Source organism: Rhea pennata, chromosome 3 (assembly GCF_028389875.1).
Source record: "Rhea pennata isolate bPtePen1 chromosome 3, bPtePen1.pri, whole genome shotgun sequence".
NCBI classification, from domain to species: Eukaryota; Metazoa; Chordata; class Aves; order Rheiformes; family Rheidae; genus Rhea; species Rhea pennata.
In genome coordinates, this window is record NC_084665.1 from 15,004,014 (window position 1) to 15,030,002 (window position 25,989).

The 25,989-nt window shown below is 44.1% G+C and overlaps 1 protein-coding gene across 3 annotated transcripts in view; it reads right to left on the bottom strand.

Annotated features, from left to right (window-relative positions):
• The window catches only part of SPTBN1 (spectrin beta, non-erythrocytic 1), a 140,957-nt gene that overhangs the window by 39,704 nt on the left and 75,264 nt on the right, over positions 1 to 25,989 (bottom strand). For all 3 annotated transcript variants that reach the window (XM_062571685.1, XM_062571684.1, XM_062571686.1), the window contains 12 exons: positions 18,291 to 18,442; positions 12,583 to 12,756; positions 10,764 to 10,855; positions 8,666 to 8,746; positions 7,779 to 7,894; positions 6,635 to 6,747; positions 5,829 to 6,016; positions 4,688 to 4,805; positions 3,305 to 3,463; positions 2,412 to 2,714; positions 1,664 to 1,817; positions 109 to 979 (listed from right to left, as the gene is read on the bottom strand). In XM_062571685.1, coding sequence (XP_062427669.1) covers positions 109 to 979; positions 1,664 to 1,817; positions 2,412 to 2,714; positions 3,305 to 3,463; positions 4,688 to 4,805; positions 5,829 to 6,016; positions 6,635 to 6,747; positions 7,779 to 7,894; positions 8,666 to 8,746; positions 10,764 to 10,855; positions 12,583 to 12,756; positions 18,291 to 18,442 — 2,521 coding nt within the window. The remainder of the gene's footprint in view (positions 1 to 108; positions 980 to 1,663; positions 1,818 to 2,411; positions 2,715 to 3,304; positions 3,464 to 4,687; positions 4,806 to 5,828; positions 6,017 to 6,634; positions 6,748 to 7,778; positions 7,895 to 8,665; positions 8,747 to 10,763; positions 10,856 to 12,582; positions 12,757 to 18,290; positions 18,443 to 25,989) is intronic.

Consider the following 25,989-nt stretch of genomic DNA (forward strand, 5'->3'; position numbering starts at 1 on the left):
GATCACAAAGGCATTGAAGAATCTAAGTCATACAAAAGTTGAAAAAAGTAGCTTATATTAAAAAAAAACCCAAGTATTCCCCAAACTTCCTGATAAAGCCATTCTCACCTGTGCTGGATCACCTCCAGATCCTCCAGCTTCTCTGGAATCTGCATATTGTTCAGCCACTTCTCCTTTTCATCAATCCAAAGCTCACAAGCATCTGCCTCACTGAACATCTTATAAAGAGCAAGGGTATCCTGTAAGGCCTGCTTACGCAGCCGAGTCAGTTCAGCAACTTCTTTGTATCTTTCCTCTATTCCAGATAATCTTCCTTGCACTTCGGGAGATCCAGCATGTTCCTGCGGTAGAGCCTTTGCTTGTTCATGAAGTGAGTCAATGGTCGGCCTGTAACTTGCAATCTCTTCAGCCACATCCTTGTGTTTCTTGACCAGAGACTGAGTAGAATATTCATCGTGGCCAACATCATTGCTGGAGACAATTTTGAGGATGTCCAACATCCATGCGTCAATGTCATCAGCATCAGCTTGAAACTGGTGAAGGAGAGAGGCTTCCTCCAGACGCTTCTTCCTAATGGCAGATAACTGTTCCAAGTTAGCCCACTGCTCCCGGATATCTTTAATTCTCTCTCTGATTTTCTCTGACCCAAAATGCTCTTCCGCAATCATGTCTTCACCTTCTTTTATTGCCTGCTGAAAGTGGCCACTGCGACCACTCATTTCATCTTCAAATGCCTTATGTTTACTCAAGAGACGGACGACACTGGTTAGGTCCTTCCCATAGTCATCGGATGATAGGATCTGTTCCTTCTCCCTGATCCAACCCTCCTCTTCAGCCATTTCCCAGAAGAACTTCCAGAGGCGCCGAGACTCCTCCAAGCGGGCCCGGCGTTCGGCTGCGAGCTGGCACAGCTCTTGGTAACAGAACTCCATGTGAGCGACACGGTCCCTGATAACTTGTGGGTCGCAGGGTTTGTAACCTGTTCAGATAGACAATGTACATTACAACTTGGACCGGTTTATTTTCATTCTCTACAGCTGAGGCATACATAGAGTTCTTAATTCTTGTTTCTTCCATCTGTAAAGTTTATATAGGAGAATTCATAGTCTTCTGAAACACTGTGCAAACTATTCAAGCTCCACCATACAGTAACACAGTTTAGAAAATGCTGGATTTTAAATGAAGGCAAAACCAAAAAACTTCTGTAAGACACTCATGACTGTTTTCAGTGAAACAAAATTCACTGCTGCAGAGTTATATCAGCCTTAATGCACAATAGCACAAAATGAACACTATTTACTCTAGTTAATGTCACTGATTTAGTGGAATTGCTTTTGATTTGTATAAATGGGAACAATATCAGACTGGGTCCAATAATTTGAACTGTTTGTATTAGAAACACAGAAGGGGAAATTAACAGTGATGGCTACAGTTGCCGCTGGTTATGAGCGTGACATCCCATGCAGAACACAGTGCCATCATGAACTCTTTGAGCAGGTACCTGGACAAATTAATCATTGACATAATGAGTCAAGAAGGAACAAATCAAGCTCAATTCTCTTACTGTGGTGCTGAATTTAACCTGATCTGCCTTGCAGAACTCTTAACACTTATAATCTCGTACAAAATTAAGACTAAGAAGGGCTTGCTGGTTACTAGTTACCTTCTCCATCTGTGGCAAACTTCTGAGCAGATGCATTGACCCCTCTCACTCTCTCAGCCTGAATAGCAATGTCAGCTTCCACAAGAGCATGTTTCTGCAACAGGTCTTCAACTCCTAACAAATGTTTGCCATAGTCTTGAGACAGCAGAAGCACCTAATCAAAATGACAAAGGCAAGGGAAGTGGGCTGAAGACATCAGCTGTTTGGTTTTTAATGACTCCTTCATGCATTACTCTGTCCTCTTTGGTTCCACTGATTTGAGTCTGGAGAAACACCAACTGTGCAAGTAGAACTATTTCAAATGTATATAGACATGGCTAACGTGAATTTGGCCAATATTCTTCAAATCACTGGCCATCACCATGAAGAACTTGACCATGCTGTTCAATGCAGCTCAAAGTCTCAGATGATGAAAAGCTACATTAGCTCAGCAAGAGAAAAGACAAGCACTCACGTCAGGTACTGTGGGCTTCTGTGGAGCTACACATACCTTACTTTCCTCAGACAGCTCCCAAATTCTGCTGGCTGATAGATAAGAACAAAGCCACAGTCCTTCCCCTTTCCAAATCCCAGGAGAAGACATAGGAAGAAATTCTGTGCTTTTTAAAGCAAAGAAGGGACTTGACCTCCATGTAAGTTGCATCAATGATGAAGAGGAATTTTATAATAAAGATCAAATAAAATTTTATAAGATAGGACTTCTAAACCTCTCCAAAACATTTGATCTACTTGAATAGGTAACACTAACCTTCATCTCATCCATCCAGTCCATAATGTACAGCATTTCCTGGAAAATCTTTTGCAGACCAAGATTCATCTCCAGTCGTTGTCTCCGTGCCCTGAGCAGCTCCAGGAGGTACTCCCACAGGCGTATAACATTGTCCTTTCTTGCAGTGATGCGTTTGATATCATGATAATTTTCAGTCTCAAGCTCCTTTGCAACTGCAACTACAGCTTGGACTCGTTCTTCATATGCTGCAATGTCTGTTTCAATGGCCTCATGCTTCTTTGTTGCAGCCTCTACCGCTGGAAGGTCAAAGCCAAAGTTATCCTGTAAAGACAGAGGCACCTCTTCAATAACAGCTGCTCAACTGAAAAGCCTTACTGCTCAAACTCTAACGTGATTTCTGACTGTGCAAAATACATTTGTTAACAAATCCAAGATCCCCTATTGCTTTGAAAACTCTTCCTCTAATAAAACTGGCAGACGTGTTTCAGAAATAACTACTGGCTTTGCGGAAAGAATTGTGGTGGCCATCCGGACGAGGTTTGGGTTTGGTGTCTTTTTAAAGTTATCTTAAATCATCTCTAATATTAGAAAATAAAATTCACTTCTGGGCTGTTCCACTGAACTGGGCTGTTCAGGTCAAGAAAACCCTGACTGTGGGTAGCTATTTCTTCATCAATCTCTCCCGAGTATCGACTGGTTAATTCAAAGAATGAGTATCCTAAATGCGTTAAAGATAGGACATATAAGATATACATATATAAGCTAAAATATCCACACACAAAATTACACACACATATAATAAATATATTCAGTAAAATACTTGGCATAACGGAGGAAATGTTCTCTTTACTGTAACCTATAATTACTCATGAGAATCGTTTTAGTCACACAGACAATTCTGAAAGCAGCACCTGAGAAACTAGACGCTGATTTTCACTCAGCCAAGTTTCTCTCATAGCTGCCTTGCGATCAAATCTGCGTGCAAGTTGTTCCAGTTTCTCTTGTCTGATGAGCTCATTTCGCAGTGCCAGTTCTCGTTCATGTTCAGCTTTTTCCAGTCTTTCCCAGGCCTGAAGATGAGGAAAAAAAAATGCATCCTCTAAATACATATTCTTACAAGATAATGATAAATGACACATCTACTTAGCATGATATCAGTACTGAATCCACTACAACCAAACTTCACAGAACTGGTTTATTTAATTATAAGACAAAAAAAATCTGGTTTGTATTATTTGACCTTACACCTTGTCTGCTAATATACTGTTATGATTTAAAATTTATTCTCAGTTCATTCATTTGTTTTCAGAGTAAAGGGTATAAAACTTGTGTGTCTCAGATGCATTTTCCTGAGAACATTTGTTGTTCGTCTCAACAAGCTTGAGCAAACTATGTGGCTTGAATGTGTAGGAGAGCATGTGTTTCAAAATATTGTAAGTGCTGTTTCCAAATAAGGGATTGTACCTTTTTCTTTTAGATAATGAGAAATAGATTCATGCCCTTTCACCTCTGAAATCAACTTATGATTGCTGTTCTTTATTACATCCACTTCAGAAGGAAAAACAAGTAAAGAGCTCTGTTAATTTTGCTGCATGCAAGGACCTTTTTTCCAAGAAAAAAGTCAGTCACATGCATGTCATTAATACTGTAAAAATAACAAGTCTTAGAAGCATGTTGAAAGCAAGCTAATCACCTTTCAAGTCTTCTTACAAACAACAAAAATAGCCACAATTAAACCACAAACTACCTAGATCCTTCTAAACCCTAACAGAGGTGAAATTGCCTGAAAAGCAAGTACTTTTGGCATGCACAGGGGCTTAATGCAAACAGGAGAGTTGTACAGTTCACTGCTCTGTAGGACGCAGACCGAGGCCGCGGACACCCATGGCAGCTGCTCCGGGAATGCCGAGCACGATCAAACACAAACGGGGAAAGCTCACAGTTTCAAGCTGTTTGTCATTTCTGAGAGAGCTTGTCAGACCTGCCGCTGTTCTGCCAGCTGCACCAGCATAAAAACAGTACCAGCCTGGGCAGGAACCCGTAAGATCAGCCACGGCGCTTCCTCCAGTGTCCTGCGCTGCGGCAGGAGGTGCGCCAGAGGATACAGGTGCTGAAGCCACCCGGGGACGACCGTTCAGATTAGTGACTCTGAGCAAGGGCAAAAGATCATTCGCTCCTGCCCCAGTCCCTTATAGCCCCAAAGGCTGGAGCAGCCAGATGCATTTCTTCCCAGGATGCTGAAACTGAAAAAAAAAGAAAATTCTGAGTCCCACAGGATGAGCTCGCGCCGTTACCTTGTTAATGTCCGAGATGAGTTTGCCCTCCCTTGGCATGTACACTTTCTGATTGTTGGCTCTCATTTTACTTTGGATGGTAAAAAGCAGCACCTCCAGGTTTCCTTTTTCTGTAAACCTAAACAAAATTTCCAAAAAGAACAAGGTTACAATAAAGCCTTCACTGCTCCTAAGGTGTTATAAAGTACTTCCTAAAAATACTGATGTTATGAATGGAGCATTCAGATAAGAGAGGAAGAGCTTGTGTGAAAGCTGGAAGCAATGAAAAGAGCCCACACATTTCCTGGAACCAGTTGGGTCAAACAGCAAAAAAACCTGCACAGAAGTCAAGTTATCTGTGTGTTTAGATTTAAATCCCTTTAGGGGACAGAAGACAGCATTTTTTCTTTACTTGATTTACTCTGTGTGCATTGTCCTAGTTTACTCTATCATTTCAAGAAATGGAAGTTTTATTTAAAGTCTACTGCAGTCAATAAATTCTTCCCACTGTTTTCCCTGAGTTGTATGCCTGGGAAACACACAAACTTCATAGGCACTAGGGAATAGACTGCAATTTAAAGAGATGTCTGAGTAGTCTGTAATATTTTGGATTGTGATTATTCATTAAAACTTACATTAGACAAAAATAAAACAGAGCTGAAATCATAATGCTAAAAAAAACTTTCCAGAAATAAGTTGAATGGCTTTGGATATATCACTTTTAGCAAGCATAGTTCTTTTTTACCAAGCCAAACAAACTTCCTCTTGATTTTGAATAAACAGTAAATTCTTTTACCATTATTATTGGTATTATATGCTGCTAGCAAGCATGACTGGTGATATTACTATACTAAGATGGTATGCTATTACCACTCATATTACGTGGCAGGCATCTCAGTGAAGTGACAGCTTCCAGGACTCTGAGATCCTGCAAGCAACACAGTTATTACTATTATTATGTGCATTGTGCGCACAGCATAAAGCAAATAGTTTTTGAGAAATAACAATCAGTGCCAATTAGAAATATGATATCTGGGTTTGTTTAGAAAAATAAATTCTTAAGCCAAGATTAAAACTATTTAGATGTGTTTGTTTAAAAAAATATCAATGATCGACTAAACAAAACAAGACCACTGTTTTTTTAAGCTAAGATTAAAATTACTTGGGTGGTTTCTCCACTGTGCGGTAAGTGTTGAATGCTTGTAGCTGCTGTTGCACACCAACTAGCGAGTTGGCAAATTTGCGATTGTTGAGGATAATAATGGTTTGCTCAATCCACTCAAGAAGGTCGGAAGCCAGCGACTCGTATTTTTCAATCATTTTCTCTGTTTCAATGGCATTGTCGAGCACCTGCAACAAGCAGCACAAAACAACCTGAATTACAAGGGCAGTGCTCTAGAGAGTCATTACATCCAACAAGCTAAGCAAAAGAAACTGTACTGGGAGACCTGGCTTATGAACCAGACCACTCACTCCCGGGCTGGGGTCCCTCAGCTTTGAGGACCTTGCGTTTTTCAGCAGTGAATTCCCTTGATCCCAAGGCAACGGAGGGGCAGAGTTGAGGCTTAAAAAGGAATTTGCGTTCAGTCTGCCAGCTGTAAGGACAGTGGCAGCCTTGCCAAAAGGCAGTGAATGACTGCACATTTCTAAATGAGAGACTCCTCCGGGCTCCAGAAGACAGAGGGAGGACCCAGAGGGTGAGGAGCAATTCATGGGAAAGGAAAATCAGCAGTGATACAAAACTAACAAGCAGAAGTTAAAGGCTGGCCAAATGTATTCTAGTAAGAGGCAGCTGGAAATTAAATACTCCTAATAGTCATATGGGAATATTTAACGTTCAAAACAAGTTCCAAAGCAAAACTAAAAACTACTATACAATGGACTGAGAAGACCAACACTCAACAATAAAAAGAAATAAAAGAAAGATTTAAACTGCTTTGTAACAATATATAATATGAACTTGCAAACCTTTCCGATACGTTTTCCTTCGACAGCTAAAGCTTTCATCTTAGAAAAGTAGTGGTAATATGTCACCACGTAGGTGATGATTGACTTTTCATCAGGATGATCAACACTGATATCTGAAAACCAAACAAGAGTAGTCTTAGCGCACTGCGGGTGTGAGGGTTAAAACAACAGAGCTAATAATCCAATAAAAATGGGTTCAAGAGGCAGAGAGATGGGTTCAGTGGCAGTTCAGCTCCTAAGATTTAGGTCCTAATCAGAAGTGAGACCAGCAGCTTCGGACTAGTTCTGGATTACGTGGCATTGTACGGCACTGACCTCCGTGACCGAGAAGTGCTCCTTCGCCTGCTTGCCTTGGTGAGGACTGCGGCTAAGGCCCGCACCGGGGGGCTGCAGGCATGGGGGGCCCCCGAGTCAGTGCCAGACTTCGCCACGGCCTGCTGAAAAACTTGCTTGGTGCCTGCGTGCCTCGTGAGCTGACAGACAACGTTAATTAGGAACGCTGACGCTGTATCAGCATTCGGAGACAGGAATTCAAAACTAATTGTATGTCTGTCCAGGCAAATCTTTTGAGAGGTACAGATGGAAAATAAATTCTTTCCTTTCCTGCAGCAATTCTCAGGCACTGGAAAATCGGCAAGAAGAAACATGCCTGAACACATGACCTTCACGGGCCCCGCGACAAGGAAGCTCTTGTCCTGGTGCTGTGAGTCCTCCTACCAAGGCGCACAAGCACGCACACCCAGCACAGAGCACAGCCTGCATCTTACTGACAGCCTGTGACAGTTTGGTCAAATCCACATTATTCATCTTTTGGCTTACAGACATGGTTTCTCAGTGCAGGCCAGAAGGATGCCTGTAACTGGAACAATTTTCTGTATATATGGCCAGGCCAGTGATCTTGTCAGGTGGGGGAATATAAATTCAGGATTAAGAGCTTCTGTGCTCCCACTGCTCAGCCCTCTGCAGGAGTCCTCTTGCCTTTCCTCCTGCTGCTCTGGCTGTGCCACTTGGTGAGTCAGCAACATCCAGCTGCTCCTTCTTCCTGCACAAAAAGCTGTCACCAGACAGCACCCTGGGATAAGGAGGGGTAGGAGAAAAGAACCCACAAAGAGCTGTGAAGTGCTGAAATGGCAGGAAATCTTACCCTCAGGGTCCAGGAGCTTAGTAAGACCAAGGTGTTGCTCTGCAAGGTTAAAAGCATTCTGCAGATTGTAGTGTGCATTTGATTTCTTCAGCTTGTCAAAATCAATCAGATCAGGCCTAAACAGGACGGAAAATTCTTTAGATTTCCCAAAGTACAAAGCAGCCACCCTCAAGTGAACAAATGAAATAAAATCTGCAGTCCTCAGAAAAGCTGGCCCCTTGCACTGCTGAGGTTTCACTTCCCCAGTAGCCCTCTCCATTTGAACAGGAGTATCAAAGGAGTGAAGTAATGCCTAGCATATGCCAGCACAGCAGAACTGAGCCTGTGACAAAAAATGAGGATAGTTTACTAGGGATAAAGGTGATCTGGGAAAGAGATTAACAGTCACAGCTAGGGTCAGGTAGTCTCTCTTCATGCTGGTGTATGCATGCAAGCCGTCCCACTAACTTCACCAAAAGACCTTGCCAATGAGTGGCATCCCCAGCCACACGGAGGCCTTGCACTGGATCCTGCCATCCCTCTCAGTGATTTCTTTCCCTCCAGCTCCCCGTACTCCAGGCTGCTCGGCTGGATCACAGGTTACTCAGTAAGGTACAAAAACCTTTTTCCAACTTGGTCAGTCACAAAGAAAGACAATCTCGCATGTATAATTCATTCTCTTGAAGCTAAATGCAAAACCTGTTTGGACTTGCAATGTGAGAAGCTGTTGCCCAGATGAGCTCAGTGACCACAAGAGTAAAAGGCAAGATGCTGTAAAACTCTCTGCAATTCTTCAGCTTCTTCTCCCCACAGATTTTACAATCAAGCTGCAAAGTAACTGCAAAACACAGTGTGCAGTGCAACAGTTTAAGCTTTCATAATCCCTAAAGACATTTACTCACACATACCTGTGCTTATGTATTAGTGCGTTGAAAGCCATCCCGTCCCTCCAGCTTGTCGTAAAGTTGTGAATGTTGACATTGGGATAACTGATGCAACAAAAAACAAAAACAGCACAATCAATATGTCAACAGTTGCAGCTCTGCAACTATGTCACTAAAAGGAGCGCCAAATTTATTGTAAAATAAGGGTGGGACAGTGCCATCCCACGGTGGACTATCCATCAACATGACTGTTTTCTAATCAGACTGACAGTAGAGGTGAGCGCTTCTCATTTATTCTTGTCAACCCAGCTGAATTGATATGCATTCAACAAGAAAGGCTCTAAATGTCCTTCAAAGAAATCACTTCAGGCTACTATTTTATAACTTGCTGCCCAATCTGCAGTCTATGAAATTCCAAATCCCTACAAGTCTAAAGCCCACTCCTGACTCAGCTGCTGGCAAAGTACTGAAGAGGTATTCAAAATGTCAAGAGGAGCAGGAACAGCTGGATGAAAAGAGATGAGTTAAACCTTTTCGGATGGCTGCAGGTGCCACAGGAGCAGTGATACATTAAGTTTTCCTTGAAATGGTCTGCTGCCATGAGCAGCTTCAAGAACTGACCCTATCCACCATCTGACTTTCTGACTTTAAAACAAGATGTATGTGATGGCCATCTTCATGTCCCATGGAAAAACTGACGCAAAATTAATCTACTTGGTGATTCAGGTATTTTAAGAACTCAGAAAAGTTCATGCTGCTCACAAACCCACTTTTAATGAAGTTCTTGAGAAGACAAAGTATCACTAGAATAATGCAAAAGTGACCATTTCATTAATTACATGGTCATCCATGTTTCATGGTGGAAACATATTGAATTCCTATAAATAATGGATATTAGTTATGCAAGAAGGTAGTTGTTAGAGAAAGACATTTTGGAAGTATTTCCATTTATGAAAAAACCTCTTCATAGTAGAAAAAACAAAATGATAATCACAGATATTCAAACTCACGCTAGACACGCATGTGGCTAAACTATATAACCAGGCAGCAAGAAACAGTAGCCAGTTGGTTTTATTTTCCTTGTAGCGCTCAAGATATATTCTGTGCAACAAATTCTGCTTCCACAAGCTTCTACTTTACAGTAGACGATTCACCCAAGACAGGAGACTAACCTTCACCTTTGCTGATATTTTATCCACCTGCTGGGTGGCTCCTACTACATTACACTGAATAGATATAGAAAGACATTATGTCTGCAGGACAGGGATACTTTATGAATGCCAGAACACACATTTCAGCACTTTTGACACAAAATACACTTCTGCATCTTATGCCATTGGAAAAGAAGCAATTTTATGTATGATCTTTGAAAATAAGTAAAAAATACAATCTACTAAATAGTATCATTTGGACTTTAGGCTTTGGATGGTAGTCTGCCTTAAGAGACCATAGTTAAGAATAGTTTTTAATGCTCAGAAAATCCTAGTCAATCAATACACACAAGTGCAGACAGAACATACCAATCACCAGCTCAAACTTGGCCTGCTCACACTGTACTGAAAAGGGAGAGTTTAATGGTAACTTAGATGGCACAGGACTGGTCCCTATATATCTTTCCCAGATTACATGATAAAAAATTGAAACTCAGGAATCAGATTAAATTCACTTTCACTCTGACAATAACAACATATTACAAATGGTATATCATTCTTTACAAGAATGGACTCAACTATCACAACTTCCAAAGGAACAGTAGACTTGGACAAAGCTTCTGAAATTGTTTTTTAAAAAGCTATTTTCTGCATATCTGTATGTCATTATATAGGGAAAGAGGGAAAAGTTGGTAGGAAGCATCCAATGCATCATTATTTCTCCAGAATAAGAATAAAAAAGAGTTGGCATATTACTCCATATTCACAGATTATCAGATTCAGATGTTTATCATACAGAACTTATAACAATATAATCAATTCAGAATTTTCTGACTTAAAAACATCAATTCACTCCTTTTGGTTCAATCCATTTAAGGAGAGATATGTGTTTGTCCATTTAAAGTGATTTTAGTGAAAACCTAAAATGCTATAAGAAGAGCTTTAGAGATAATCACTTAATCTATACTCACCCAGCTGTCTTCATCTGGCACCATAAAAGCAAAGCATCTTTAGCAGATTTCTTCTCCTTGTTGTCTTCTGTTTCAACACTGATATCTTGGATCTAAAAGTAACAAAGCAGTTCTAATTAGTTCACTGCTGAGAAACCTTTTTTTTTTTTTTTGCCTTTTTTGAAAAAATGAAATAAATTTATATCAGAACATGAGTAACCAAGGAAATCTTAGATGACACAAGTGGCAAGGAAGGAGTACATAAGGCTCTTCTTCATTTAAGTGCCTTCACGTCAAAAGAAATCTTCATCTGCCTTTATTATACCAGAGGATTATTACTTGTTTAGTCCATAGAGAAAAAGGTTTAAACTTCACCAGAATATTTATTTCCAACTATCAAGGCAAAATCTGTTTTATACAGCAGTATAGTCTCATCCTGCAAGGTGCTGCATGCATCCTGCAGCATGCTGAGCACACTATCTTTGTGGAGTCGAGGATCTGTGGTAGGTAAGGTCCTTGCTAGGAAACCTACAGGCAAAACCTAACCAGGGGTTTCACAGGAGTAAACACATTTTCTGACATCAAGCTTGGAGGCAAAAATCTGCCTTTAGTAGCATCACAAAGATATATTTTAGATTCTCAGACATAAAAAGAAAAACTTGATATTCCATAAGGATAAACAAATATATCTTATCTTATGGATATGCCTCAATACTTTTTTTAAAAGTACTGTACCACATAACTACTGCTCAGTTAATGTAAAGTCTTTGGTGAAATTCCGCAGCCATCACTGAAAATTAGGCAAAATACTTTCATATTAGGAAAAACACTGAGCCATATGGAAGTTAAGAGAATGTTATTGTTATTGCAGGTTTCTGAAAAAGAACTCTCTAGCCTTTGTTAACTGAGGGCAAAAATCAACATGCATCTTGCTGGAAAATGAGAAATCACTGCCTCCAGCTGAGACACAAAAGCACCTGCTGTGAGTGCCCCAACTCTGCTTCAGCACAAAGTCAGTGGGTTAAGGACAATCACTGCTGAAGTAGGAACAGCTGAGGGTAGCAGTCCCCCCTTGCTCCGCAGGAATGTGTGCAAGATGCTATGTGCAAGATGCTTAGGTGCTATCAGTGAGGCGAATCATTAACCAGTCTGTCAGAGGGATCTTTCTTTTTAATTCTCCCTAGAAAGCGTTCCCTGGATCTGCACGCAGAGCCTCAGTGCAGGACCTCCATGAACAGCTAGAGGTACCCTTCCATTCAGACAAGTACTCCCTTCCCCATCATTTATTATCTATCTGAAGAACTTGAAATACCCCTACTAATTCTGCAAACAGCTTTAAGTGAAACTTAAAGAAAGCTAAAACATCAAAGGTTTTGGAAAGATGTTCTGGCTCTCAACAGTAACAAGAGAAGCAAGTTAAAAGCACATTAACAGTACCAGTTAAAACTGAAAGATAATAGCTTTACAAACAACTTGCTGTTACTTTAAGTGTTTAAAAGATTGAACTTGCTGGAAATAAAAATAAAAGAGTTTATTTGGGTTCTGGGGCTTCATAATTATTAGTACTTTAAAAATAAAAGCATATGACACAGGAAACCTAAGCCTCTAACTCCCGTCGGCTGCCATGACAGATCAGCAGTACAATTAAGATTAATTTATACTCTGTCCTCTAAGTTCTGAAGCATGTTCTGCCAGATGCTAAGCATCTTTCACTCCCATCATACCAGAGGGCTTGGGAGTGCTCCACGCTTAATAAGCATAATAAAACATATTACAAACAAGCATGGAAAACTCAAACGTGTATGTGTGTTTATGTATGTATGTATGTATACATCTTTACCTGGAATCTCAGGATAATAGTCCAAATAAGGCCAAGTGTCAGCCTGTGATTCCCATCCACAATATCATGAGAGCCCATGTTTTCCAGGTGCACTCTTTGTTCTTTCAGGAACTGAAGGGCTTTATCAACATTCTCCAAGCAATGGATGCGCATCCTTCCTTTAGTTGGTTTGGGCTAGAAGGCAAAAGGGAGAAGAAAAACATGCATTGCTATAGAAAGAAGAAAAGGTTTCTTGTTAACTGTTCAGTCCAGGCAGGCGGGCTGCTCGCTACCAGCCAGAAATGTTGTTTTTCAAGTTTTGCAGAACAAATATTTGCTTTTCACATTTGAGGGGCGCAACTGCTCCTTAACTCTCACCATGCATTTACGCAAAGATAATAGTAGCGGGCATCAAATCTGCAGCCAGAGCACCGAGTGCCCGTGTCCCAGCCTGCAAGCACCTGGGGCTGAGCTGCCCCACGCTCCTGGCTCCAGCCCTGGCAACCAGGGACCACCACGGCTGCACCAGCTGCTCCTCCCAGAAGGGCTAACCATGAGATTAACCATGGCCCTCACCAAGAGCAGGAGCAAGTTTCCAAACAGGAGTTGAAACCAATTTCATTTGCTTTTCAAAATATTCTGTTTCCTTCAGTTTTTCAGTCTAGCAGATTCATTCACTCTCTCAAGATGTTTGATTTTGTTAAGTTTATGCCATACCTATTACATTTCCCTAAAATGCTTTTTTCTTTTCACCAGCACAAGCTCTTCCACATTTAAAAAGAAAAAAAGATTCTGCAAAGATAAAGATATGAAATGAACCCATAACTGGCCTATGCACATAGTAAAAGGAATTGGTAATGGTCCAGAGAACGTCTGCCAATAGAGATACACACTCTCTAAAAGGTGGTTCAGATTTGGACCCTAAGCTAGTAATGAAACACCTTGAGAAGCAAATTTCATTGCCTTTTTGAGCAGTTAAAGAAAGACAGATGTTATTAGAGTAGAAGACTAGATCTATTTCAAACCATTTCTCCACAGGAGGGGAAAAAAAGGAAAAAAGAAAGCAGTCACACAAAAGTAATGCTTTTTTATGAAGACTCAGTGTAAATGAAGATAGCCATGCCTATATTAACAGCATGTAAAAGTCAGTTGTAAAATTGAATAAAATTAAAGGAACTTTGTTCTGCAGATAAGAGTTGCAGCTGAATAACTTGTTCAGTGCTCACTGAGATGTCACCAAAAGTACTCGGCCAAACTACTAATTGACATCACTTCTTTGTTGTCTGGAGTGAACATAATTAACCAGCCATGGAAACAGTGGAGACAAAATCCTCCCTCAGACTGCACTCAAGGCAAAGAGTTTCAGCCAGAGTCACATTCTGTTCTCCCGAAGCAGTAGCCTGAGCAGCAATGTGTCATGAAGATGAAATGCTTGCTGGAGAGATGTCCTTCAGGACACTCTCGCTGGAGAGGCCATCAGTTTCACTTCAGTTTTCGGTTGCCGCCAGGTCTCCTTCAGAGGCAGGGCACCACGGCAGAGCGCGCCAGCAGCCGTCCCCGTCGAGGGGGTAAATTCCCAGGAAGCCGGCACTGCTTTCAGGTGTGAGAAGACCCCAGAGGAGGCACAAACTGCGCGTGCGCCCTATGCATACACTTACACATGCCCAAACACTGCTGGTATAGGGTGAACTGCCCCTCGTGTAAATGACGGTGGGAGCGAGTTTACGTGATTATTAGCTTAATCCAGCCACAGACCCACTGCTGTCAACAGGGACGATCCCGGAGCCACCTTGCCGCTGGTGCTGCCTACTACCCAAGCACGTGGTTAAACTGGACCAGAGATTTAAGTCAATGTTGCAAACTCCGAAGGACAAGCGGACTCCCAGGGAGGGAGAGGAGCCCGTGGCGGCGAGGCTCAGGGCTGCGCTCGCTCCCGCCGGTCTCCAGGGCACATCCAGGGCACACCCGGGGGCCCTGGCTCTGTGTTTACAGTTCAGACCAGGTATGCCGCTTTTACGATGGTGTGCCTCAAACATGGGAAGGGCTGCTACCATGGATGTTTCTAAGAAGCAAAACACCAACCTCACCCTTGATCCAGAGTGGACGTTCAGCTCCCTGTAGAGCAGGAAAGACTTGACTTTTCTAGTGCTACAGTGACTTCTAGGCAGATTTTCTGGCTCAGAAACTCCCTGCTGGGACTACCACAACTTGTTATTAGTGTAGAGTAGGGCCATTCAAACTATGATTTATTAACAGTCTGCAAAGCCACTTCAAACCCCTGCACAGAACCAGAAAATGGTGCTAACCTGGCCAAAAAGGACAGAATGTTAAATTTTACTGAACATCTGCATGGGCAGGTCATATAGGCTTTAACCTACTGCTCTTTGAGAAGAAGGGGAGGAGAAGCCTGAGACCTGTTTGTACAAGGCGAGACTGCCCTTGCCACACTCTCCTGCACAGCCTCATCGTGAGACAGAAATGGCCGGGAGAACAACGTACCAGCTCCCATCTGGCAGGTGCTTCACCTCTATCAGGCTAACAGGTCCAGAAAATTAACCAAAGGAAAAGAAAGCGCACTGAAAGCATTGCTTATTGCATTTACATGACCTCAAAATCTTCACATGCATGTTATCAGGAAGATCCACATTACTTCAAAAACCTTCCCTTCTCCAACAGAAAACGTGACAGAATTTGCTATAGAGAATCTGCTTAAACAAGTTGACCTTTGAGCATTCAGGAATTTTAAGGAAATTATCGAGCCTTTATCTTGTTCTGGAAGAAACTGAGCTAAATGCTCAGTTTTATGCAGAAAACAATTCTCGGCTTTATTTTTCTGTTTGGGAGAAGCTGGTTAACAGTGTGCGCAAACAAAATTACAACTGTCTTTTCATACTGATTGGATTCTTTCCATATTTGCTCTGTGAGGCTATGGCATGCTATCATGTTGTTTTTGAATTCTGTGCCATTCTGAGGACCTTAAATAGCTAGGATCTGGACTAAAATCTAGGACTGGAAATCAACTGAGTGAAAACGAGAAGATGCAAATGTTGCCCTTCTATTTATAAGGCACCAAGAGACTGAAGAAAGCCGCAGACCAGCAGCTCGTGCCTTCAGGTCCAAACAACTCTGTGATAAATACATAGTCATTCTTATTTATTGGTGTCATTACTACCCACAATACCCAGATGTCCCTGTCATGATGGAGGTAGCTGTAAAGGTCTATGTCTAGAGAACTTACAGTCCAGAGACAACAAATGCATAGAGACCAGTGAGGACATATACAGAAACAGAAAAGCAATGTTAAGCAGCATGATAGACAGTGGTTTGACACTTACGGCAGCCCAAATACTGCCCCATTTTTGGTGACTGACATAATGAGTTCTGAGGAGGATAAATGTTTTTAGGCAGCTCCTATCAAACAGGAGTCACAGCCTGGGAAGAGGCCTAAGAGAGTTTGAGAATTGAAGCTATTTTGTTCACTCTCATTTGGAGGTTCCCCAATATGCTTTCAAGGACCCTGGATTTTCAGAGTCAGAAGCCACAAGACCTCTTGAAAAATGCAGGTCTTGGTCAGATGTGCCTGGAAGTCTTAGGAAGGGCAAAGAGTGGTTCTGTTTCCCAGATCAGTATCCTAAATCCAGGAATCTCCTCACAGGTATATGATTCCAGTTCTGAAATCCAAGTCATGGTCTCGAACACGAGAACAAAATTCTGCTTGTTCTACTGCATCAATAAGTACACTGCATTAAAATAATGATCTAGGTTAGTTTCTGTGTCTCTTTATTCCATTGTTGCCATTTGAGGTTTCTCACCTTGATTTTAAGCATTCCAGGTAAGATAATGACTTTACATTTCTGCTGTGGTGGCAAGGAGATGTCAGAACCTAATCAATAGCAACTAAAATAAATTCCAAAAAAACAGAGAATGTCAACAAGCAAATACTACATGCTGATCCTACTAACATATTTTTAGCGTGTGTAATTCTCTCAAGGTTTAGTTAATTGCATTATCTGGATTCTTGTTTGCGGAGGAAGGTGTGGTGGAATGTGCTGTTCAAACAGAGACTGATGTCCTCCATCCTGAGGCCGAGATAACGAAGCCAGAATAAGAATTTGTGGTAGTGCTGGCAGCTGTCAATGCGATACGTGAACGATGATGCAAGTGCAGATCTAGCAGTCTCACCGGGTGACTCCTGCTCTCTCCCACCAGAACAGCTGCGTAAGCGTTGTTTGCATTTTTCAAAACTCAGAGTGAAAAATGTAAATGAATCACACAGTGGAAGTTACAAAACTGGTCTGAGCTCCACCACTGCTATTTGATACTGAAAGTCCAATCGTGGCAGGCAGATAGGAAGGTTTAAACTGAGGTGGCAGAGGTGTAGCCTGAATTGTTAAATAATGGTACATCTCAGTTATTCCTGTATGACTGCAAATAGAATCTGACTTCAGTGCTACCAGTCATGAGCATGTCCAGCACCAAAACCTCACTGAAGTAAGTCTTTTGGCAAAGAGAGAAACATATTTTGAGCAACATATAGTTGGCAAACATGAAATGTATTTATCTCCACCTCCAGAGTGCCAGGGCAGAGTACTTCTATGCATGTCAGAGTCTCCTTACCATCACAGATGTATTTGGAAATCTCTCCCTTTTGCCTTACTGTACAGATACTACACTATGGGCCATCTGTTCAATTCATTACTCAGGGTATTAAGCTATGGAGCTTCCATTAATAGGAGCGCTTGATGACAAGTGATTACACAGTCGCAACCTCATGTAGCCTTAGGACTTAGCTAAAGACACGTATTTCTTTGAAAAGATTGCTTTAAATTAGGTTGTTAAGAACATGGCCATCATTTAAGGAACTGAGTGAAAAGCTGATACCCAGACATCGCCTGAAGTCTAGTTTTCCTGTGATGCAGCAGAATTTTTCACTATATGGATTTTCTTACTTACCAGCCCCTTGTACTAGTATCAAGGGGATTCTTTCAACATATCAAAAGAAAGAATTTGACCCATTATTTATTTATTTTAGATGTACCTCTAACCAAGGAAAATCCAGGCCATATCTATCCTAGTAAACTCAGGTACATGCAGGAGCATTCCTGAGCACTGGGATATGACTAACAACATGGTTAAAACTGTCAGCGCTCCCCAGCATGGATCTGGCCCTCGCCAGCTAGCTGTCCTCAGAAACCCCCAGGCACGCTCCAGGGGATGGGATGTCTCGGGGCAGGCGGGCATGCACACAGCCGGCACGCAGCCACCTAGGTCTGGCGGCCGTGTTTACTAGTGCAGACAGGGGCCAGCTGGCCACGGTGTCCTGGGACATTCCCCAGCATATGCAATTTAGCATTACAGAGATGGTCTATGGGGCCAGCAAACCCCGAGTGCTCTGCCTCTGGCAGACTTAGTGGTAATCAGTATGCTGCTGGAAACACTTAGTATCTCACTGGTAAAAATCCTTAAAAGACAACTTCCTCTGATTCCTACCGAAACCAGTAGGAAGGTATGTTAACGGAGTTTGGATCCAGCTCTTCTTGAAGCAACAAACTTTTGTTTCTTTTAAATACGTAGGAAGACATTTCTTAAAAAGAGCACATTTAACACTGAACCATCTAAAATCACTGGTAGTTTTGCCGGACTTCAGTTGAGCCAAGAGTTCACTCACAGTTTTTACGACAAAAAAGTACAAAATGCAACCCAGTGAATATAAACAAATAGGCACTCACAAGTCTCTCTCCTGAAAGAACTTCCAGAAGCTTGATAAGCATTCTTCCATCACGAAGGTCAGTGTATAGATCTGTAATTCTGCATGATACACGTGCCAAGTGTGAATTAACCCACTTTGTGAAAGTCTTCTTCTGAACTGCCTCACGTTCATCTGTTGGGAAAACAACATGATGTTACTCAAAATAAATCAGTTTACGTACCTACATGAAAATGTGATGCTCAAACATGTCTAAAACATTAAATGAAAGAACCCTGCTTTTTGTTTTTCTTCCTTTTTTTTAAGCAGAATCATTGCAGAAATTGAGACTTCATGAAAAGCTGGAAAAATGCATCTTTCTTCCTATTTTATGACATTTTCTAGTGTCACTGGGAATTTTACTGAGTTACTATCTGTGGTGTATCTCTGGAGTATAGATTTCAGACTTGCACACGGCTTATTATATAAGCACCTTTCTTAAGGTATGAAGAGGTCTGTTGTACAGCTGCAACGTAAAAGCCATTTTGGACTGATCAAACTGATCAGTAATTTGCTCAGGAGTTATCTTCCACCTTTGGAAGAACAGGCCAACTTCTCTTGAATACACACATTAAATCCAGAGTAGATCCTCTGAAATATCAAGAGTCACTAGCATAGGATTCGCATAGGTATAAAAGCGAGCAGAAACCAAAGCTTCTCATTTACTTTTTCTCCTCTCCTTATAATATTTATTTGCAGATTCAACATTTATAACTATACTTATGCAATGTCAAGATGAATTTTTCCACAACTGCATGTTTGAAACAGGCTTGCATTTAAGCCATAGAAAAATAGGCTCTTCCCACCTTCCCTTCCCAGACTCTTTCACAACTGCTTATACAGGAAAATATTGGCCAAGAGAATTCTCTTAATGCACATGCTCATTATAGCCCACATAAATTCATAAACTCTTAAATAGTTATCTACCAAGTAGAGAATGACTCTCAGACAGAAAATATCATATAACTTAGTAATCAAAGTCTTTTATGAGGGGCTTTGGATCAACCCCTTACTTGTTAGAAAAAAGTCATTTCACTGAGTTGGGAAGTACTATGGGTTGACTTTGTCAAAACACAGGTGACAAACTTGGACTCTAAAATCCATAATTAGACATACAAATCAGAGGGGTCTGCTTTTCAAAGCTGCTGAACACCCAAACTGCCCATTGGAGGCTTTGCAAGTTTGAAGCCACTTTGAGAAACAGGACATGAAGATTTGTAAATCCTAAACTAAAACATAACACACCCATTTCTTAAAACTCTGAGCATGTTGTTTTAAACACAGAAAATGTTAATGATGGTGCAGAGGAACTGAAATTTCGTATCTGACTAGCCCAGCTTTTGGAGGATGCCTTCCTTCAAGAGGAGCTACATGTCCACTTCCCCGCAGCGAGTGCTTCTGCAGCGTGGCCGGGGCATGATCCCAGCACAGTCTTATCTAGTTTTCTCCTCCAGACCCTTAGTGACACAGAACAACAAAAAAGAAGCTGCAGCTGGAGAGGATACAAAGTTGGGAAATAAGTTATTATTTATATGAAAAGACAATAAGAAAATAAATAACAAAGACAACAGGATGGTGATTAAAGAGGGAGAATTTGAAAGGGAGCAGGAGGGCACATCAGCGCTGCGGTGACGGTTTGCCTAATTGCCCAAACCGCACCCCAAGATTTCAGTTCCTCCCATGTATTTCTGAATTTACTCTTGCCACCCTGCTGCGCGGTAAGAAGCGACCCGAAGTTAATGCACTGAAACTGTCCCATAGGTGGGTCAAAGCTGTTACACGTGTAAGGGTGAGAAATTAAACAACAAAAATAGAAGGGGGGGGAGGTGGCTTGGAAAAACTTAAAAGGTGATTTTTGTGGAAATGCACCAAGACGCTTTCAACAAACTGACACCCTGTGTTACGCTTGTTTGTCTTTGCTTTCTACGAAGGAGAGCCCTGCTGCCAGGCAGGGTGAAAACAGGAAGCCAGCAAGAGCCGTGGCTGCTCCGCAGCGCTCGGGGCGACCCGCCGCCACGCTCCTCGCGCCGCCGCAGCGTCCTCGTGGCCGTGGTGCCAATAACGGCGCGCGAAGAGGAGAACGGGCCCGCCCAGCGGAGAGCCCGAGCCTCGTCCCACCTGCCGTGAAGATAACTACTGCCTCTGCGGGCAAAACCTGCAGCGTCTCCCAACCGCGCTGCAATTCACGCCGGCGGTGTGCCGGCATAGTTTGTTCAATCCCGGGTCAAAGCGGGGAAAAACCAATACATCTGACTAGAGGAAAGAGCAACTTATGATTTAAACATAGTCTCTGCTAACCTTAAATATATTTTAAAGAACTACTTATAGCAAGTTCCTGGGAATGCTGTATCTGCATAACTGCTTGTCTACTAATCCATCCTTTTAGGAGCAGTATTTTTTTAAATGAATGAGTCACAGAATAAAAGCCTTGCAAAAACTCCAGCAGAAGTTACCACGCTTCCCTCGGCCAGATTCGCAGCTGCAGCAGGCCCCAGACCAGCGTGGCGAGCTTGTTTCTCTGCCGCCCCTGCACAGCGCGCGGCATTGAGACCCCCCGCGGCTACACTCATCTCGAAGGGACACAAGGATGGACAGGACGCCGAAAATAAGGTCGGACACTCAAAACATCGTACGCACCAGCAAGCTGTGGAACATCATTGGGAAGATGCCCAAAAGCTTTGGTCGAAAGCCAGGTTATCAACAAGCCTCCGGCTGAGTTTGGGACGATGCTGGGAGGTGCCGGCGGGGAGGAGGGCAGCGCTGGGCAGCGCGTGCTCTCCGCGAGACGAGGTGCAGGGTCAGAGCCCCGTTTCGCACAGGTCATGGACAAGACACGGGAAACCCGGCGGTGCGGCCAAGCCAGGCTGCGACACGCGGGGCCGCTGCGGGAAGGGACGGCAGCTGGGGACGGGCCCCAGCGAGAGGCGGACACAGCTCTCCCCAAAAAGGCTCCCCAGCCCCAAACCGGCTCCCCAGCGGGGCTGAGAGCGGACGCCAGAAGAGCGTTTCCCAGGCAGCGGGGACGCGGGGGAGAGGCTCTCAGCGAAGCGGCACCTTCCCTGCCGCCTGAGCATCCTTAACCTCCCGAAAGGACGGGTGAGGGACGGGACAGGGGTGCTGCCCCCAGGCTCTCCGTCGCCCCGGGGGCCCGCGACGCTTCGGCAGCTGTCCCACTACGCATGTGGTTGGGCTTTTTTTTTCAGCCCAGTTCAAACACAGTTGCTGCCTCTCCCCTTTTTACCCTCCCGTTTGCTCTGCTGCGTCGCGCCCTGCGGTCCTCTCATTTCCTGTTTACGGAGCGCGGTTCGGGGGCTCGGCCGGCTCCTCGCCGCCCCACCGCCTCCTCACCCGGCCCCCACCCATCCTCCTGCTTCCCCTCGTCCCGGCGCCGTGGGCTCAGCGCCGCCTCTCCGCCGGTGCCCGGCCTGCACGGGCGTCCGGGCAGCCCTCCGCCGCCCTCCGTCCCCCTCCCGCCCCTCGGCCGCCGCGGGAGGACGAGCTCGCCCCTCCGGTCCCCTGCGGCGGAAACCCCGGAGCGGGGCAGGCAGAGCCGTTTTTACCGCCGCTGTCATTTAACTCTCCTTGCAGGATACCGCAAGGAGAAACAAGGCCCAAGCGCGTTTTGCAAGCTGCGTGGCTGGAGCTGGTCACGCTAAAGCCTCTCCCGATTATTTCTGCACGGCATTTCGCAACGGCTGCAGGTTTTTGCAACCCTTCTACCAACCCCTTCAAACTGATAAGCTGCACTGTTCTGCTCTGGTGTTTCACGTTAAAACACGCACAGAATTAAAAGCAATGAATTTTAGTTTGGGGCTGGAGAGAGAGAAGGAAACAGACATACGGAAAACCGGTACCTACAGCTCAGAAAATACAGCTATGCACAGAGCCTAACTGCTACACTTTTCACAGGTACAGCTATCCAAAAAGCCGTATGCTAAGGGCCGAGCACGTGCATAAGGACGATATCGCCGACTTAGCACCAGTGATGGGCCCTGAAGCGCTACTTATGAATCTCATGATCATTTTGACAAATGTCCTTCAGAGCTTCACAATCGCACTTTGAGATTTTGAAGATTAATTACAACTAGAGGATACGGGTGGAGCTCTGAGTGTCCTGCAGCTTGTGAAAACACTCGTTTCCCAAGGGTAAAGAGAAACACACAACATGCAAAACATGCGCGGCAGGGAAACGGAAGCAGCTCTCACAGCCGTATTGATAACAGAGAATCCAACTTATCTCGAAGCAACACTAGGAAGGAAATTTCCTTTATGCGGAAACCCCCATGACAATACTACCAGCACATGGTGCTTGCAAACTCCCGCTCTGGGATCATGATAAATCAAGGACTGACTTTGTTTAGGCGTTTAGTAAATAAGCAAGAGTTTGTTCACTGAAACTCACATAGAACAGGGCTGGAAGAGCTCGCAAGCAGTCGTCTAGCCCTGTCACCAGCTGAAGGGAGACATTTTTCCCCTCTACCAATCTGACGAGCAAAAAAATCCAGACAAAATATAGGCAACTTTTTGGAAGACGGAAGCCAGAGCTGCCAGTGGCTGAATGTCCCGTGCAGGATTGCAGGAAGAGGTCGCACATGCCATCTTCTCCTCTGTTACCCGTGGGCAGCTCTGCCAGCTGGGCCACAGCAACGGAGAATTAGTGCCTTAGTGAACGCCCTGGACCATGCATGGCTCCAAAATCCAGCCCCCGTGGCCCCTCCGCAGCTCCCACGTACCAGAAAGAGCTATCAGCCTCCATCCCTTCGCACTGCTGTTGTGGCCAAGGCCTCGTTTTTCTTAAATCAGCTCTCTCTGCTCCCTTCCACACCAGCCAAGTCACATTTCCAACAAACTGACCATTTAAAACTGAATTGTAAATACGTTTGGCGCACGCTGCTGCCAGCCCAGCACAGGTAATACGACCTCTGATCGAAAAGCCCTCTGCATCCCGTCGGATAAACTGCGAAGGGAGCGCCTTGAAGGGAGCTGAAACGCTCCAGAGGAACATGTGGAAATGAGGAGCGTTAAAGGAAATCTGACATAAACACCGAGCACCTAGGACCAACAGCAGGGTGCCGAGCGCTCCCGCTGCGCTGGGCGCGCAGCTGCTGGGCGAGCGCCCGCGTTTGGAGGTGGCCGGCGGCACCGCACGCTCGGCCAGCCCAGGCCACCAGCAGCTTAGCTTGCTCTGCAGCTTATCAACGCTGGTGCATCCAACTAACACATCAAGCAAGGTAAATTAATGCTGAATTTTCACATCTAACTCCAAAAGCTGTGTCTCCTGTAGGTTTAAGTCTTTTTGACTCTCCAAGCTGGAAGTAATTTCTCTGGGTTAAAATTATTGCTTTTTTACTGTAGCAACACATGCAGACGGTGCACATCCTACGTGAAACCTTGCTATACCCTGACTCAGAGAGCAGATGAGGCTCGAGATGAGCTCAGTTAGCAGTGCAAAGAGCGAAGCAGAGCTTTCTTTCACAGGACAATGCTCATGTTGCTGCTGGATTTCAGGAGGAAATGGAGCTAAGCAGCAACTAGTATTCACAACTTGACAAATTCCAGCAAGGCTTGGAGACTTTTCTATTGAGAAAGATGCCTGTGAAAATGGTAAATCGGCCAGCTGAGCCATTTGGATCAATCTCTACCTGGAAGGAACAGGAAGGCACTTACCGTGACAGCCCTCGCCGTGCACTGGCGGTGTTCACGGGGGGCTGCCGGCCAGCAGAAGGCGTGGGAGCCCGCGGGGCCCCTGCAGGAGCCCAGCACAGCCCGGCGCAGGGCAGGCCTGCAGCTCCGCTCCCCAGCCCTCAGCCCCGTCTCTGCCGTCCCCACCAGGCAAACAAGTCCCCAGCCAAACGGCACGTTTCTGCAGCGGCCACCCGGCCGTCCCGCAGCCAAAAGCGGTCAGCAGCTCCTCTGCAGCCTCCCTTAAGGCAGCGTGAAGGCTAGACTGGCCATGCCACCCTTTCCTGGGGGCACTTAACTGCACCACAAATAATGCTAATATGGGACTAACCTCTGCTATCTAGGCAGCCTCAAGTACAGGCTTCTACAAAATACATCCCTGGAGAGAGAGCCACAAATCGCACCCGTACACAGTGCACAGGCTGGTGTGTAGTCCCCTCCACGTACCTGACCTCATCGCTGGTAGCAGACAGGACCCAGCGGTAGCTCATTCATTTGCCGCCCTTTTAGCAGGGTTATGGGAAAGAGCAGCACTGGTTGGGGGTTGCTCCCTGCCCAAACAGGGGGAAACATACTTGGACCTCAGCTAAGGATGAAGAAATGGCTCAAGTTGATGTTTTTGATGCCGGCATCACGTGTTTGTTATGGATGTCTTACGGTACAAAGTAATTTTTGGTGCAACTTCCCCACCAAAAAGAGTGAGATTCTGCTGGGGGTTTTACATGCTTGAACACGAATTTGACAAGAGCTTAGCTGCGAACACGGGCATGAGAGATGACAAAGCAAGGAGGTGATTTTGTTTGTGCTCCGCTTAGCTGGTGATTTTCACTAGGAGCAAAATCCTAGCTGCTTTCCTGACTGTGCTACCCTGCTCGTCAGCCAGGCTGCGCGTTCGGCACTCCGTTCCCATTTACTAGGCTGCGCCGGCCAGCTTTTAAATCCTATTAAGTATCTACCCATCTCTACTCAATGTTACATCATGTGACTACTTTCACTGCTGAAAATGAGCTGAAAAGAGGGAAAGCTAAATAATGCAGCGTGTGGAAAAAACTAATTCTGCTGCGTTCTCTTTGGTGTCGCCGAACCTCGCTCAAACAACGAAGCGATGCGCAGCACAACGTCCGGTCGCCGGCCGAGCGTCACAGCCCGGCGAAGGGCAGGTCCTCTCATTGTCTTTATTTTTACACAGAGTTTATGGCATTCCGGTGTCAGCAGTATAAAAATAAACCTTCCGAAAGGCAGCCTCAGATTCACGTAGAAGAATGATTATGTCCATCTGCAAAAGGCTGCTGTGCAGTCTCCCACGGCAATAGGTGTAACGTAAAAGTCGCCTGGGGTTAGCAGATTAGACAGAGCCTATTTCTTTTTTTAATTCAGAAGATGAGAATGACATATGTAAGCAGATTTAGAAGGAATAATATATGCTCAGCTTTCCCCATGTTGATGTAAACTATGTGAACTGCAGGTTTAACTTCAGGAATACTGGAAGATAAAATTGGGTAAATATCTCCTGTGTCGTGACCAACTCCTGGCTATTGAAAAGACCAAGTCATATAGCCCCTTTCATAAACATTAACCATTTATCTTTTTTCACTGTAATGTAGTATCCCAGCTGACTTCTTGTTTTCTGGAATAAGCTGCAAGGTAGCTACAAAAAAAGCAGCTTTTCTAATAGATAGTTAAGACGATTTAGCATTCTAGGTGCTGCTCTTAGAAACACTTAGATCCTTAGATCCACTTCAGCTTTATACACCACTAGCTGCCCTGATTTAAATATAACTAACTGCCCACTTACTTAAAGTCCACTACGAGAATAAAAGCTCAAGAGGACCGCTACCTGAGCTATTGTATTTGGAGAAAGACATTACAAAAATGCTTTTACAGAAAAATAGTCAGGACACAGTTGAATAAAGAAATAACTTTAGTCTAATGAGTGTCCAACATACAGTTCAAACAGACATCCTTTTAAAAACAGCATGAAAAATACCTTAGTGTTCATA